This window comes from Lynx canadensis, chromosome F1 (assembly GCF_007474595.2).
Source record: "Lynx canadensis isolate LIC74 chromosome F1, mLynCan4.pri.v2, whole genome shotgun sequence".
Lineage (NCBI taxonomy): Eukaryota > Metazoa > Chordata > Mammalia > Carnivora > Felidae > Lynx > Lynx canadensis.
In genome coordinates, this window is record NC_044319.2 from 63,380,781 (window position 1) to 63,396,504 (window position 15,724).

At 45.6% G+C, this 15,724-nt stretch overlaps 2 protein-coding genes and 1 long non-coding RNA gene across 4 annotated transcripts in view; 1 reads left to right on the top strand and 2 right to left on the bottom strand.

Annotated features, from left to right (window-relative positions):
- Positions 1–6,796, bottom strand: LOC115505663. The gene is made up of 2 exons (XR_003966082.1): positions 6,632–6,796; positions 1–1,894 (listed from the first exon to the last, which is right to left on the bottom strand). It is a non-coding gene; the product is annotated as an uncharacterized LOC115505663 (long non-coding RNA).
- CFAP126 (cilia and flagella associated protein 126) overlaps positions 70–15,724 on the top strand; it is a 27,986-nt gene continuing 12,331 nt past the window's right edge. Inside the window, exon 1 of one of the 2 annotated variants that reach the window (XM_030303375.1) lies at positions 70–266. The gene's annotated coding sequence lies outside the window, so the exon portion shown is untranslated. Of the gene's footprint in view, positions 267–8,199; positions 8,931–15,724 lie in introns of those variants that run through there. The other variant, XM_030303373.2, reaches the window with a different exon arrangement.
- Positions 13,126–15,724, bottom strand: part of SDHC (succinate dehydrogenase complex subunit C) — a 53,477-nt gene continuing 50,878 nt past the window's right edge. Inside the window, exon 6 of the mRNA XM_030303378.1 lies at positions 13,126–13,417. Coding sequence (XP_030159238.1) covers positions 13,397–13,417 — 21 coding nt within the window. The 3' untranslated portion in view covers positions 13,126–13,396. The remainder of the gene's footprint in view (positions 13,418–15,724) is intronic.

Here is a 15,724-nt window from a genome sequence, read left to right on the forward strand (position 1 = left end):
TTAACGCTTATTTCCCCAAAATTTATTCGTCACGTGGTGATTTCGCCTTCCTACTTCTGGGGGCGTCCGAGTTGCGCCTAATCCCTGACCCCTCTCCCCCAGGCTCAGGGCGGGTGCCCGCAGTGCGCCAGCCACACGCACGTGCCCAGGGACACGGAAGTGTCTTCTCCGGGACATCGACCCTGCACATCGGCCAACCTCGCCAGCCTCATCAAACATCCCGGGGAATCCAAATCCCAGATGAGACGCTTGAGGCCCGAGAAAAGGTGAGCCAGCGTTCCCCGGGAGCCCGAGGACGCCCAACGACCGCGCCCACCGAGGTCGCCGCCCGCACGCCCCGCCCCCTGTCACGCCCGGCCCCGCCTTCTGCCCGCGGATGTCCCACCTCCCTAGCCTCCGGTCACGTCCGGCCCCGCCTTCCGCCGGCGGACGTCCCCGTTCCCCCGCCCCCGGTCATGTCCGGCCCCGCCTCCCGCTGCGGACGTCATCGCTCCCCCAGTCCTCGTGTCACGTCCGGCTTCGCCCGCCTGTCTTCCGCGAAAGTCCCGGCTTCCGGGTCCGTGGTCACGTCCAGCCCCGCCTTCCGCCCGCGGACGCCCCCGCCCCGGCTCGTGTGTCCGCCCCGTCGGTCGGGAGGCTTCCCGCCTGCGAGGCTGAGTCACTACCAGAGGGTGGGGAAGGGCTGGTGTCGTTTCCCGGCAGTGCCGGTAACACGCCGCGGAAGGGAATCGGAGCAGAGCCGGGGTGTCGCGGGTGGGGTCATCCAAATCCGCCGCCCTTGTGCCCAAGGCCAACACAGCTGAGGGCAGTAAGGTCCCAGAGGCCAGTCACTGGGACCTGAGGTTGCCTCCTTTAATCTGCTACCATGGTAGTTCCACACTCACCTAGGTGCCACCTTGAGTGGCATTAGGGAGTGTTCTAATGATCTCCTGCTGTGTAACAAACCACTACAGGGTCAAGAGTTTGAAAGGAGTAGAAACAGCATTTGTCTGGTCCAAAATCTCTGGGACTCCATCTGGGAAGACGGAGGCTTAGAGGTGACTTGCCAGGTCGGTGCTGGAATCATCCGGAGTCACTCCTCCATTGTGCTGGCTGTGGGCTAGGATCTCAGCAGGAACACCTACAGGCTGCCCCCCCAATAGGGTCTCCCAGCTTCCACACATCAGGGTGGCTGGATGCCAAGAGAGAGGCTCCCGAGAGAACCAAGCAGAAGAGATCATCTTTTTTTAAAACTTAGTATCACTTCCACCTTAGCGATAGGCACCCCCAAATTCAAGAGAAGACTTGAATATAGACTCCAGCCCTCAATGGGAGGAGTGTCCGCATCACATTTAAGAACAGCACGTGTTGTGGAATATCTTGTTACAGTCTTCATGAAAGATTTAAAGGAATGACGAGAGATCATTTTACCAAGAACGACTGAGTTAACCTCCACACACTATGTTTTGGTTCTTTCTACATAACCACTTCAGAGTTTGGTGGCTTGAAATAATTTACCATTTCTCGTGGTTCTTTTGTTTGGCTGGGGCTTAGGCTGGGCTGTTCTGATGGGAGTTTGGCTTGAGCTGGAACGATCAAAATAGCCATTGGCCTCTCTCCACGATGGCCTTGATCTCTGGCAAGGTGACTGGACATGGAACTGACTTCCAAGAAGAGACGTTCCAACCAAAAGCGATAGAAGCTGCAGGTCTGTTAAGGCTTGCACCCCAGAAGCTACATGTTAGTGCTTCCATCCGGTTCTATTGGTCAGAACAGGTCAGAGGGCTAACCCCCATGCAAAGGGAGAGGAAGTAGACTCCATCCGTTGAAGGGTAATTGTCTAGGTCACATTGCAAAAGAGCTTTTGGGAGGGGAGATATTGATGTGGTCATCTTTGGAAACACAGTCACCACTACTGTGCAAAACAAGAAAAAACAGAGATATTTAATTGGGCGTTAAATTTTCCCCTATTTCTCCCCATCTTGTGGGACAGAGGCTTAGGAAAAAGATCAGTTGTAAATATGCCACTTTTTCTCCCCTGCATATTTGAGTATAAAGAGTAAATGGGGGGGGGGGCGCCTGGGTGGCCCGTTGGTTAAGCGTTCGACTTCAGCTCATGTCATGATCTCACGGTCTGTGAATTCAAGCCCTGCATCGGGTTCTGTGCTGACAGCTCAGAACCCGGAGCCTGCTTCAGATTCTGTGTCTCCCTCTCTCCCTCTGCCCCTCCCCCACTTGCACTTTGTCTCTGTCTCTCTCAAAAATAAACATTTAAAAAAAATTTTTTTTAAGTAAATTGTGAGCCACTACATATGTCAAAATACTAGTATGCATTAGAAAGAGTCTTGGTCTTAAGAAATCAAACTGGATAACAAATTTGGATCAGGATGGGAAATAGATTAATTTTGGTTTTGATGCTAAAGCTTTTATACCTGCATCTATCCATCATTTCAGTACTTGCCGTGACTTAACAAACACCTTAAGGTGGATCAAAAGATCAGGTGAGACTTTTAAGCCTCATTCACTTGTTCTTCATTTCCTTTGCTCTCATCCTGGTTCAGTCTTCCACCATCCCTCACTTAAACTACCGCAGACCCTCCTAATGAGTGTCTGCACCCACAGCTGTCCTCTTCCAACCCATTCTCCATTGGTGCATCTTTAAGATACATATTTAAACACTGAATCCTAAGAATATGCCTTTACTACAAAAAGAAATTTAAATAACTTTCTTGTTAGGGATTTTGCTGTAGTATTTTCAGATCCTTAACACTGGAAGGGAACGTACAGACCAACTCTTTCATTTTAGGGATGAGGCAAGTTAATCTCACAGAAGTTAAATAAGTTGCTTAGAAGTGTACCGCTCAGTAATTGGCCTAAGATGGAACATGAGTTCCTAATGTAGTGATCTTTTTCCTCACCCCATTACCTTTCAAGTAATGAGGGAATGCATGTTAATAACATCATATTTTTATAACCCTTATTGACACTTTTCAAGCCTTTATTTTTTTTTTAATTTTTTTTTTAGAGAGAGACAGAGCATGAGAGGGGGAGGGGCAGAGAGAGTGGGGAGACACATAATGGGGAGCAGGCTCTAGGCTCTGAGCCATCAGCACAGAGCCCAATGCGCTGCTCAAACCCACAGACCGCGAAATCATGATCTGAGCCAAAGTCGGTCGCTTAACCGACTGAGCTACCCAGGCGTCCCTCAAGCCTTTACTTTTTTGTAATCTCATTTTATCTTTATAGTGACCCTGTGAAGTCAGCAGGGTGGTGCTATTATTCTCAGTTGGTAAAACTAACACAAGGAGATACTGAGAGGCGTGGTGAGTTGTCTGAGGCTGTAACTAGCTGGTAATAGATTTGGGTCTAAGAATACAAGTCTTCAGGATACTCTTCCATGGCTTTTACATTTTTTCCTTTAAAAAAATACATACATATTGGGGCGCTTGGGTGGCGCAGTCGGTTAAGCGTCCGACTTCAGCCAGGTCACGATCTCGCGGTCCGTGAGTTCGAGCCCCGAGTCAGGCTCTGGGCTGATGGCTCAGAGCCTGGAGCCTGTTTCCGATTCTGTGTCTCCCTCTCTCTCTGCCCCTCCCCCGTTCATGCTCTGTCTCTCTCTGTCCCAAAAATAAATAAACGTTGAAAAAAAAATTTAAAAAAAAATACATATATAATTTTTACAAAAGTAACATGTGCTTATTGTAACCAGTCAACACAGAAATGAATGATAAAACTTTCTTAAGAATAACAAAAACAGAGAGGCCACAAAGGAAAAGACATATTTAACTACCTTAAAAAAAAATTAAGCCAGGGGTGCCTGGGTGGCTCAATCAGTTAAGTGTCTGCTTTGGCCCAGGTCATGATCTCAGGGTTCGTGGGTTCAAGCATATCATAAATAGAATTTAAAAACCCAAACAAAAAACCACTAAAAACATGCTCTGAGAAATAACCCAACACATATGACTAATAAAGAGTATCTCTAATACACATAGGGTACCAACAACTTGATAAGAAAAAGGAACAAAACAGGTCGCCTGGGTGGCTCAGTCAGTTAAGCATCTCTTGATTTCGGCATCAGGTAGGTCATGATCTCACAGTTTGTGAGTTCGAGCCCCATGCTGGGATTCCCTGTTTGGGATTCTCTCTCCCCCTCTCTCTTTCTGTCCCTCCCTACACCCCTTGCAGGACTGCTATCGTGCTCTCTCACACTCTCTCTCTCAAAATAAACATTAAAAAAAAAGGAAAAGAAAAATGAGCAAAGGATGGGAATAGGCAAACCATCAAAAAGGAACTCCGTGTAGCCAAGAAACAATATGAAAAGGTGCTAGTAGTCAAGAAATCAGAAATCAAAAGAATACTGATAATGTCATTTTTCACTCATCAGATTGATAAAAAGAGTGATAATATTCAGAAACTGAAAGGATGGAAGAAAAAGGCACTTTTGTATCTTGCTGGTGGGAACCTAAATTACTGTATATTTTAAAAAGTAATCTGGCAATGTATACTAAACATAGACACAACATATTCACAGTTGTCCAGATCCTCCACTTCTAAGAATCCAGCTTCCTGAAATAAAACTGTAAGTACATAAGGTCAAATGTACAAAGATGTTTGTGAAAACACTAGTAGCAAGAAAGTGGAAATATCTTAAATGCCCATCAACAGGGCAATAACTGAATAAATTACACTATGTCTCCACTACAGAATATTAGACAGCTATTTTTTTTAATGTTTGTTTATTTTTGAGAGAGAGAGAGTGTGTGTGCAAGTAGGGGAGGGGCAGGGAGGGGGGAGCAGAGAGACAGGGGGACAGAGGATCTGAAGCAGGCTCTGTGCTGACAGCAGAGAGCCCAACGCAGGGCTGGAACTCACAAGCCATGAGATCATGACCTGAGCCAAAACCAAAAGTCGGATGCTTAACCAACTGAGCCACCGGGTGCCTGACAGCTATTTTTTTTTAAGTTTATTTATTTATTTTGAGAGAGAGAGTGAGAGAGAGAGAACACAAGTCGAGGAGGAACAGAGAGAGGGAGAGAGAGAGAATCTCAAGAAGGGTCCGCACAGTCAGCACAGAGCCGGATGCGGGGCTCAAAGTCACGAACCGTGAGATCATGACCCGAGGTAAAACCAAGAGTAGGACGATTAACCAACTGAGCCATCCAGGTACCCCTAGATAGCGATTTAAAAGGATGTGACAAATCTATACATACTCACGTGGCTCTATCTTACTGAGCAGCTGTGATTCCATTCAACTATTGAGCATCTGAACCTACTTCCTATGTTTGGGGGACTACCACCCACCTCTACCTTAGAAGATACAGTTTTCCTCCCACCATAAAAGACTAGATATTCATTCTTCTAGCTCCATTGTAGCTGGAAAACCTGCAGGTTAGAAGCAGGGGTCCCACATCTTGAATTGGAAACAGGGGAGGGAGAGCAGCATGGAAGGAATGCATGAATGCATCCTGGTGAGGGTTAATGACAACAGGGGCAACTTCGTCCTGTTTCTAGAGGTGATAGTGACTCTAATAGCAGGCACCCAATGTCCAGAACCCAGGACTGACTGCATGATTTGCAGGGCTCAGTGCAAGATGAGAATGTGGGGCCCCTTGTTAAACAATTATTAGGAATTTCAAGATGGAAACAGCAGAATATTCAACCAAGAGCATGGCCTTTCCAAGTGCATGGCCACAGGCGATCGCACAGGTCATGTGTCCATGGAGCCAGCCGAGAGAGTACCAGTGAGTCACACGTGCAAGACGCTGTGGTTGTGCCCAGTGGCAGTGACAGTTCAGGGTAGCCATTTCGCAGGACAATCGGGAATAACCTAAAATCTAATAATCTAAAATCTAATGCTCCTACTTTCCAGAAATTGTACGAACTACACAATGGCCTTTAATAAGCTGCTTTTCTGCTGAATTAGCCAGATTTAGTTTGTCTTTCTTTCTTTCTTTCTTTCTTTCTTTCTTTCTTTCTTTCTTTCTTTCTTTCCTTTCTTTCTTTTTAGATGTTTGTTTATTTATTTTGAGAGAGAGCAAGAGACCAGTGGGGGAGAGGCAGAGAGAGAGAGAGAGAGAGAGAGAGAGAGAGAGAGAATCCCAAGCAGGCTCCACGCTCAGCACAGAGCCCAATGTGGAACTTGATCTCCAAACCATGAGATCATGACCTGAGCTCAAATAGAGTCAGACGCTTAACCGACTGAGCCACTCAAGCACTCCAGTTTGTGTTTCTTTCATTTAAAAAAAATTTTTTTTCAACCTTTATTTATTTTTGAGACAGAGAGAGACAGAGCATGAACGGGGGAGGGTCAGAGAGAGAGAGACACAGAATCTGAAACAGGCTCCAGGCTCTGAGCTGTGAGCACAGAGCCCGACGTGGGGCTCGAACTCATGGACCACGAGATCACGACCTGAGCTGAAGTCGGATGCTTAACCGACTGAGCCACCCAGGTGCCCCGTTTGTGTTTCTTTCAACTAAGGACTCTGTTATCTCAATGATATGTTAAATGAAGAAGGCAAGTTGCCGAGTAATGTATACAGTACAAGAAGACATAACAATTTGAAAGAATACATAACAAGCACTTCAGATTATTTAGTGCCAACCTGAAACTGTAAAACTCCCAAAAGAAAACTTCAGGTGGTAAACTCCTTACCATCAACCTTGGTGATAACTTCTTGGATCTGATTCCAAAACCAAACACAACAAAAGTAAAAAATAAGCAAGGTGGAAATACAGCGGACTAAAAAGCTTCATCCTTGCAAAGGAAATCATCAACAAAACGAAAAGGCAACCTAGTAAAGGGGAGAAAATATTTGCAAATCATACATCTGATAAGGGGTTAATATCCAAAATATGTAAAGAACTCATTCAACCCAACAGCAAAAAACCCAAACATTCCAATTAAAAAATGGGCAGAGGATCTAAGAATAGACATCTTTTTCCAAAGAAGACATCCAGATGGTCCACAGGTACCTGAAAAGATGCTCAGCATCACTCATCATCAGAGAAATGCAAATCAAAATCACAATAAGGTACCACGCCACACCTGTTAGAATGGCTGTCCTCAAGAAGACCAGAGATAACAAGTACTACTGAGGATATGGGGACAAGGAAACCCCCCTGCACTACTAGTGGGAATGTAAGTTGATGCAGCCACTGTGGAAAACGGTATGGAGGTTCCTCAAAAAATTGAAAATAGAACTGCCGTATCATCCAGCAATTTGCTTCTGGGTATCCACAGAAAACAAAAACACTTAATTTGAAAAGATATATGGGCCTTCATGTTGATTGCATTATTACTCAATAGCCAAGACATGAAAACAACCTAAGTCCCCATCGATGGATGAATGGATAAAGGTGAGTGTCTGTGTGTGTGTGTGTGTGTGTGTGTGTGTGTGTGTGTGTGTGATGGAATATTACTCAGCCATTAAGACAAATTAAATCTTGGGGCGCCTGGGTGGCTCAGTTGAGCGTCCGACCTAGGCTCAGGTCATGATCTCATGGTTAGTGAGTTCTAGCCCCACGCCAGGCTCTGTGCTGACAGCTCAGAGCCTGGAGCCTGCTTCAGATTCTGTGTCTCCCTCTCTCTCTCTGCCCGCCCCCCACTCAGGCTCTGTCTTTCTCTGTCTTAAAAATAAACATTAAAAAAATTAAAAATAAGTAAAAAGAATTAAATCTTGCCATTGTGACAACATGGATGGACATTGAGGGCATTATGCTAAGTAAAATGAGTCAGAGAAAGGCAAACATCATATGATATCACTTATATGTGGAATCTAAAAAAATAAAAATAATAAACAAAGCTCATAGATACAGAGAATTGATTGGTGGTTGCCAGAGGTGAGGGTTAGGGATGGGCAAAAAAGGTTAGGGAGATCAAAAAGTACAAAGTTTCCATCATAAAATAAATAAGTTCTCGGGATGTGATGTACAGTATAGTGAGTAGAGTTAATAGTACTGTATTGTATATTTAAAAGTTGCTGAGAGAATAGACCTTAAAATCCTTATCACAAGAAAAAAATTTTTCTCAGGCGCCTGGGTGGCTCAGTCGGTTAAGCATCTGACTTTGGCTCAGGTCACGATCTCAAGGTTTGTGGGTTCAAGCCCCGTGTCGGTCTCTGAGCTGACAGCTCGGAGCCTGGAACCTGCTTTGGATTCTGTGTCTCCCTCTCTCTCAAAAGCAGTGTTGCTTATTACACTGTTTAACGATGCAAAGTTTTGCAAAATTGCAGCCGGGAGAGTTCGTTGAGATGCTTCGTGAAAAAGAAGCCCAGTGGTCAAATAGGTTGAAGTGACGCTGCATAGTATAACCCTGTCCCACCCTTGAAGTGTCCGTGTGCCTTAGGAAATTAAGCATCTGAGAAGCCCGTTTCCCTTCAGTAGCCCAATCAGATTCAAGGAGGGCTAGAGTGTCCAGATTTCAGAGTCTGGACTTTCAGGGCCGGGCCAGTCCAGGAACGTGAAAGCTGGTTCTGCGTCTTCCTAGCTGTGCTGCTGTGGACCAAGTATTTAACCTTCCTACGCTTCCGTTTTCTCCTATGTAAAATGTACTAATGCTATTCTCTTTCTCTTGCGGGATCATTGAGCGCGGCAGTCGGGAAAGAATTCTTGAGACATTTTACTGCGCAACTTAGTTTATTTCAGCACGTAGCACGGGGACAGGAGCCGCGGGCTGAAAGAGCCACGCTTTGGCTGTCTGAAGCTGGTGGTCATGCGCTCAAGCGGGAGGCGACAGACATGCGGAAGTATTGGATCATAAACATTTCTCCGAATTTCTACTCCTAAAACCACTTTCGCAAGATGTCTGTGGTGCTTATCATTCAGCTCGAGGTTAACTATCGGTGAGAGGCACGGGCAGTCATGAGACCCTTGAAGACCAGAACGCAGCACCCGGCACTCACTTGATCCTTATTGGGATGACGCAGGCTGTGGGTCAGTCTTCTGGGCTAAAGGTGAACATTTTTCTGCTTCTCTCCCTCACCAATTTTGCACGGGGTTGTTGGAAAAGTAAGTTAAAACACTGGCATTTTGTAATTGCTCAAAAACTGAGGATTGATAATGAGGAAAGTAGTTTTTAGGAAATGACTGACTCTGTGCCCGGTTCGTTGACAAATAAAAAGGAAAGGGTAACATTTGGGAGTGGTTTGAGGCCAGATGTTTCAGACAAGGGGCCTGAATGATGACTGTGTGATCTATGCACGTGGAAGGAAGGATACGGAGGCTCTGGAGAGAAGGGCTCCTGCTGGCGCTGGATAAAGTGAGGCGAGAGAGCCTCTGCCAGCATCGGGCCCTGGTACCCTCCTTCGGTACCCCTGGCAGCCTGCAGTGAAGCTCACAGTACTCACCGCTTGTTTTTCTTCGATTTTTTTATTGTGCTAAAATACACATAACATCAAACTTACCATCTTAACCGCTTGAGAAAAATGTTTAGTGTTTCTTTATTTTGAGAGGGGCAGAGAGAGAGGGAGACAGAGGATCTAAAGCGGGTTCCGCGAGGACAGCAGGGAGCCCTAAGAGGGGCTCAAACTCACAAACCGTGAGATCATGACCTGAGCCTAAGTCAGATGCTTAACTGACTGAGCCACCCAGGCTCCCCCCATCTTAATGTTTAAAAAAAATTTTTTTTTTAAACATTTATTCATTTTTGAGAGACAGAGAGCAAGCGGGGGTGGGACAGAGAGAGAGGCACAGATTCCAGAGCAGGCTCCAGGCTATGAGTTGTCAGTGCAGAGCCCGACGCGGGGCTTGGACCCACGAACCACGAGACCATGACCTGAGCCGAAGTCGGGACACTTAACCGACTGAGCCACCCCTTAACCCTTTTAAGTGTATAGTTCAAAAGCATTAAGTACGTTCATATTGCTGCATATCGGTCACGTCTTTCCATCTCCAGAAGTCCTGTCGTCTGGCAACACTGACCCTCCGGACCCATTAAACACCACCGTCCATCCCCCTCCTCCCAGTAGAATGGCCACCACCATTCTACCTCCCGTGTCCACGATTTTCACTAAGGTCCTCATATAAGTGCAATCATCCACTATTTGTCTTTTTGTGTCTGGCTTATTTCACTTAGCATAATGTCCTCAAGGTTCATCCATGTTGTGACATGTGCCAGAGTTTCCTGCCTTTTCAAGGCAGAACAACACTCCTTCGTATAGGGTTCCCGATACTTTTTGTTATATTAAAAACTACCATCTTAAAGAGAATTATGATCTGGGGGCTGTCCTTTAGCGACATGCTCAGGGAAAGAAATACCCTTTCTCCATCAGCTATCTTCCTTGTCAATGGACTCCTAGAGAAATATGTTGCATTTTGCACCCCAGAAGCATTGCCACAGCTAGTTAGTCCAATCTTTTTCCCTCCAGAATCTCAGTGTCTGGAAGCTCACCTTTTTTTCCTTAAAATGTTTAAGTTTATTTATTTATTCTGAGAGAGAAACGGAGAGAATGGGCAGGAGAGGGGCGAGGAGAGAGGGAGAAAGAGAATTCCAAGAAGGCTCCCCACTGTCAGTAAAGAGCCCGCCGATGAGGGGCTTGAACTCACCAACAGCGACATCATGAACTGAACCAAAGCCAAGAGTTGGAATCTCAACCAAGGAGCCACCCAGGAGCCCCTGGAAATTCACCTTTTAAAGAGAAGAAGTGGGAGGCGCCTGGGTGGCTCGGGCCGCTGAGCATCAGGCTCTTGACTTTGGCTCAGGTCCTGCTCCCAGGGTCTTGGGAGCGAGCCCCACCCACGTCAGGCTCCGTGCTGAGCCTGGAGCCTGCTTAAGAGTCTCGCTCTCCCTCCGGCCTTCTCCGCTGCTCACGTGCTGCGTGCTGTCTCTCATAAAAATAAAAATGAAGAGAAGTGCAGGCAGGACAAAGAGAGGTGCAGGAATGGGCAGAAATAATTATTCCAGGGTGGCTCCCTGGACGGCATTCTCCAGCTAGCTATGCGAAAGAGCAAAAGAGCCGAATTGAAGAGCTAGGTTTTGCAGGACCAGCAGTCGAACTTAGGAAACCAGACTGTCTTCCTTGCTTCTAGTATTGCGGTTGAGAAGTGCAAAGGGGACTGGAGATACACGCACTGACGTGGCAGCCCCCAACGTTCCTCACCAAGGGGAGGGCCACAGTGTGACGGAATGTGGAAGCCTGCGTACCTAAGTCTCAGGGACCGGAGTAGACGCGGGGCGCCTGGGTGGCTCAGTTCGCTAAGCGCCCCACTTCTGCCCCGGCCCCACGCGGAGCTCGCGATGACCGCATGGAACCTGCGTGGGATTCTCTCTCCCTCGCTCTCTGCCCCTCCCCCCACCCGTGAACCTGCTCTCTAAAGAAATAAATTAAAAAAAAAAAAAAAAAGAAGAAGGAGAAGAAGTTCCACGTAAAGGCTTCCCTGCTGAGGGAGTTTCCGGCCGGGTAGTTTCCTGTAGGTGAGGTCAGATGAGAGCTAGGGTAGCCAGGACACAAGGGCCCTCCCATCCCCCTCCCCAACCCCCCCCCACCCCCGCCAGGGGCCACTTTCAGGGTGGGCCAGGCTCTGCCCTCCCTGCCAGGAACCGGAGAGGCCGTGCCACGGCCTTTCCCCCCATCAGTCTCTGGGAAGGCAAAGCGTTCACGCCTCTGATCATCGCGTCACTGGGGCTCTGGGGGAGTCCGGAGGGACGGCGGGGACGTCGGGAATTCATCCCCATGACGCCTAACCTGGCTCCTGAGAATCCCTACCCGCGCCGTCCACTTCTCCCCAGAAAAGCTATTGCCCCAGAGCACAGTGACGTCAGCATGTTAATCACCTCCTTGTGGCCCGAGGCGGTGGGAAACCTCCACCCACCGGAAGCTCAAGTTCCTCCCCCCCCAAGTCATCAAGGCTCTTAGAGCCTCTCCGGTTAGTTCCTCGTCCCCCCACCCCGACCCCTACTTCCTTCTAAAACTTGACTCAGCCCCTGACTTTGCTCAGCACCCTGCACCACGTCCTCCTGCTGGACAGTCTGCTACCGACGTAATTTACAGACGGGGAGGCAGGGGAAAGTGGGCAGATTTCTTCCTTTGTGGCGCGGGGTGGCCGGGACTAGTTGTAAAACCAGCCTCCACTAGGGGGAGACTTCGCCTCACGAAAGACAAGGTGGAACTTTGTACCCAGGGGAAGCAGAGGTGTTAACTCGTCTATACAGCTTTTGTACTGTAGACACCTCTCTTTAAAAAAACAAAAAACAAAAAACCTCTTTTGTTAATGCAACTCATTTTTTTTTTAATTTTAGGGGTTGCTTTCGCTTTTAAACTAATTTTATAATTATGTAATTACATAGTTCCAAACTCTGCAAAAGAAGGTACAAAATTTATCTTCTATCCCTGTCTTTTCCACCTTATTTCTTCTCTCTCCCCGGTCATCACTCTTTAATTATACCGTTTATTTTCCATCATTTTTATGTTAGAAATACTATTCACATGTCCGACACCTTGCTTTATTCACTTAGAAGTATTTCTTGATGATCATTCCATAGTAGCCTCTGCCTCCCTACTTTTTTAAAAAAAATTTTTAATGTTTATTTTTGAGAGAGAGTGACAGAGAGAGACAGAGGGAGAGACAGCGCGAGTGGGGGAGGGGAAGAGAGGGAGGGAGACACAGAATCCAAAGCAGGCTCCAGGCTCTGAGCCGTCAGCACAGAGACCCCACACAGGCCCAAACTGCCAGATCATGACCTGAGCCGAAGTTGGAGGCTCAACTGAGTGAGCCAATGAGGCGCACCTCATTGCTTTTTTTTTTTTTCTTAAGTAAGCTCTACACTCAAGGTGGGGCTTGAACTCAAGACCCCAAGATCAAGAGTTGCATGATCTACCAACGGAGCCAGCCCCTCTTTGCTTTTTTACAGTTGAATAGTACAGTAGTTTAGGTTGTTTCCAGCTGTTACAAATAATGCTGTGTTTAATAGTGCCCACTTCTTTTCATATTTTTTGCTGGAGTATCGTTGGGACAGATTTCTCGAAGTGGCATTGCTTAATAAAAAGGTATTGCTGGCTGTGGTCAGCCGGCCAGACATCGCCCAACTCCCTGTGATGGAGGTTGTACCAGTTTGCATTTCCACACCCACCGTATCGGAGAGCCTGTTTTCCTCACAGCCTGGCCGGCAGAGCGTGCTATCTACATTTTGGATTTTGGATTTATGCCAATCTCACGGGTGAGATACGATATCTCCACGTAGTTTTAATGTGCATTTTTTACAGTTGTAAACAATGTTGAACATTTTCATATGGTTCACAGCAATTTCTTTCTTTCTCTGTGAGATGTCTGATTGTATCTCTAGCTCGGTTTTCTCTTAGGTTATCAGGGTCTTTCTCTTCTGGTTTTCTTCTCTTTCTCCCAGAGATGTTAACTCTTTGTCTATAATTTATACTATTTTTCTCAGTTGACTTTTCACTTTGCTTTTTGTTGTTATTATGTATTAAAATCTGTCCTTCTGCATCTGTGGAGATAATCATATGTTTTGGTTCACTTTGGATCAATTAATAGGATAGATATTAGATTTCCTAATTTGATTGTCCACTTAAAAAAAAATTTTTTTTAATGTTTATTTTTGAGACAATGCAAGAGACAGAGTGCAAGCGGCCGAGGGGCAGACAGAGGGAGACACAGAATCCGAAGCAGGCTCCAGGCTCCGAGCTGTCAGCCCAGAGCCCGACGTGGGGCTCGTACTCACAAACCGCGAGATCATGACCTGAGCCGAAGTCGGAAGCTTAACCAACTGAGCCACTCAGGTGCCCCTGATTGTCCATTCTTGCATTCATGGAGTTATCCATTTGGTCATGATAAATATATGTGTATGTGTATATATATATATATGTATATATATATATATATGTTGATAAATATTTTTTTAATGTGCTGTTGGATTCTGTTTGCAACGTTTTATATAAGATTTTTGGGGTTTTGTTGTTGTTTTATTCTTATTTGAGAGAGAGAGTGCAAGCGGGGGAGAGGGACAGAGGGTGAGAGAATCTGAAGCAGACTCTGCATAAACACAGAGCCGGATGCGGCATGGGGCTCGATCCCACGACCCTGAGATCATGACCTGAGTGGAAACCAAGAGTTAGAAGCTCAACCCACTGAGACACCCAGGCGCCCCTATATACGATTTTTGCATCTGGGCGCCTGCTGGCTCAGTCAGAAGAGCGTGAGACTCTTGATCTTGGGGTCGTGAGTTAAAGCCCCATGTTGGGTGTAGAGACTACTTAAACAAAACTTAAAAAAAAGATTTTTGCATCATTATTAATAAGTGAAATGACCTATACTGTTCTTTTTTGTTATAGTCTTTGTCACGGTTCCAAAATTCAGGTTTGGGAATTCATAACTCATTTCATAACATCAATTTGGGAGTTTTCCTTCTTTTATCATTCTCTAGAATAGTTTAAGAAGGTTTTATTTTTTTATAGTTTGATAGAATCCCCTAGTGAAACTGTCTGAACCTGTTTTGTTTTGTAGGAACTCTAGCTAGTAATTTTTTTTTTTTTTTCCAACGTTTATTTATTTTTGGGACAGAGAGAGACAGAGCATGAACGGGGGAGGGGCAGAGAGAGAGGGAGACACAGAATCGGAAACAGGCTCCAGGCTCTGAGCCATCAGCCCAGAGCCCGACGCGGGGCTCGAACCCACGGACCGCGAGATCGTGACCTGGCTGAAGTCGGACGCTTAACCGACTGCGCCACCCAGGCGCCCCAGTAATTTTTTTTTTTTTTTTAATGTTAAATAGTCTGTTTAGACTTTCTGTCCCCACAGGGGTCAATTTTGTTAAATTGGGTTTTTCTACAAAATTGTTCACTTAATGTAGATTTTCAGGGGTGCCTGGCTGGCTCAGTCAGTGGAGCGTGTGACTCTTGATCTCAGGGTCATGAGTTCAAGCCCCACGTTGAGTGTAGAGATTACTTTTAAAAATAAAACCTTGGAAAAAAAATTAAAAAAATAAAACCTTGGGGCACCTGGGTGGCTCAGTTGGTAAAGCATCTGACTTTGGCTCAGGTCATGATCTCATGATCTCATAGTCTGTTGGAGTCTGTGGGTTCGAGCCCTGCATCGGGCTCTGTGCTGACAGCTCAGAGCCTGGGGCCTGCTTCAGATTCTGTCTCCCTCTCTCTGCCCCTCCCCCGCTCATGCTCTGTCTCTCTGTCTCTCAAAAATGAATAAAAAAATTTTTTAATTTTAAATAAAATTTTTATTTTAAAAATTTTATAAATTATTAAAATATTGAAATTAAAATTTGAAATATTAAAAAATATTTTCAAATATTTTCACAGAGAATATTTTTAAAATTTCCTCTTCTATGTCTCATCATTTCTAATTTCATGTATATGTGCTGTCTCACCTTTTTCTTGAGTAGTTTAGCTCAGAAGTTAATTTTATTGTTCCCAAGAAACTGCGTTTATTAGTGTTACTTTCTGTTTCTGTTGCTTTGGAGCCCATTAATCTCTGCCTTTCTTTTTACTTATTTCTTCCTTCTGCTGGCATTGGTTTACTTTTTTTTCTAGTTTCTTGAGTTGTAATGTTTATTCATTCCTTTTTACTTTAATCCATATAGGTATTTAATGTCATAAATATTTCTCTGATAGCTGTTTTAACTATTTCCCAGAGATTCTGGTTTTCATTATTACTATTTTCAAAAAGAACTCTACAATTTGTGTTGCATTTCCCCTTTGACCCAGGAGTGGTTTCACAGCATGTTTTTACATTTCCTGTTAGAAGAGCCTTTTGGGTTTTTTGTTGTTGATACCTTGTTATA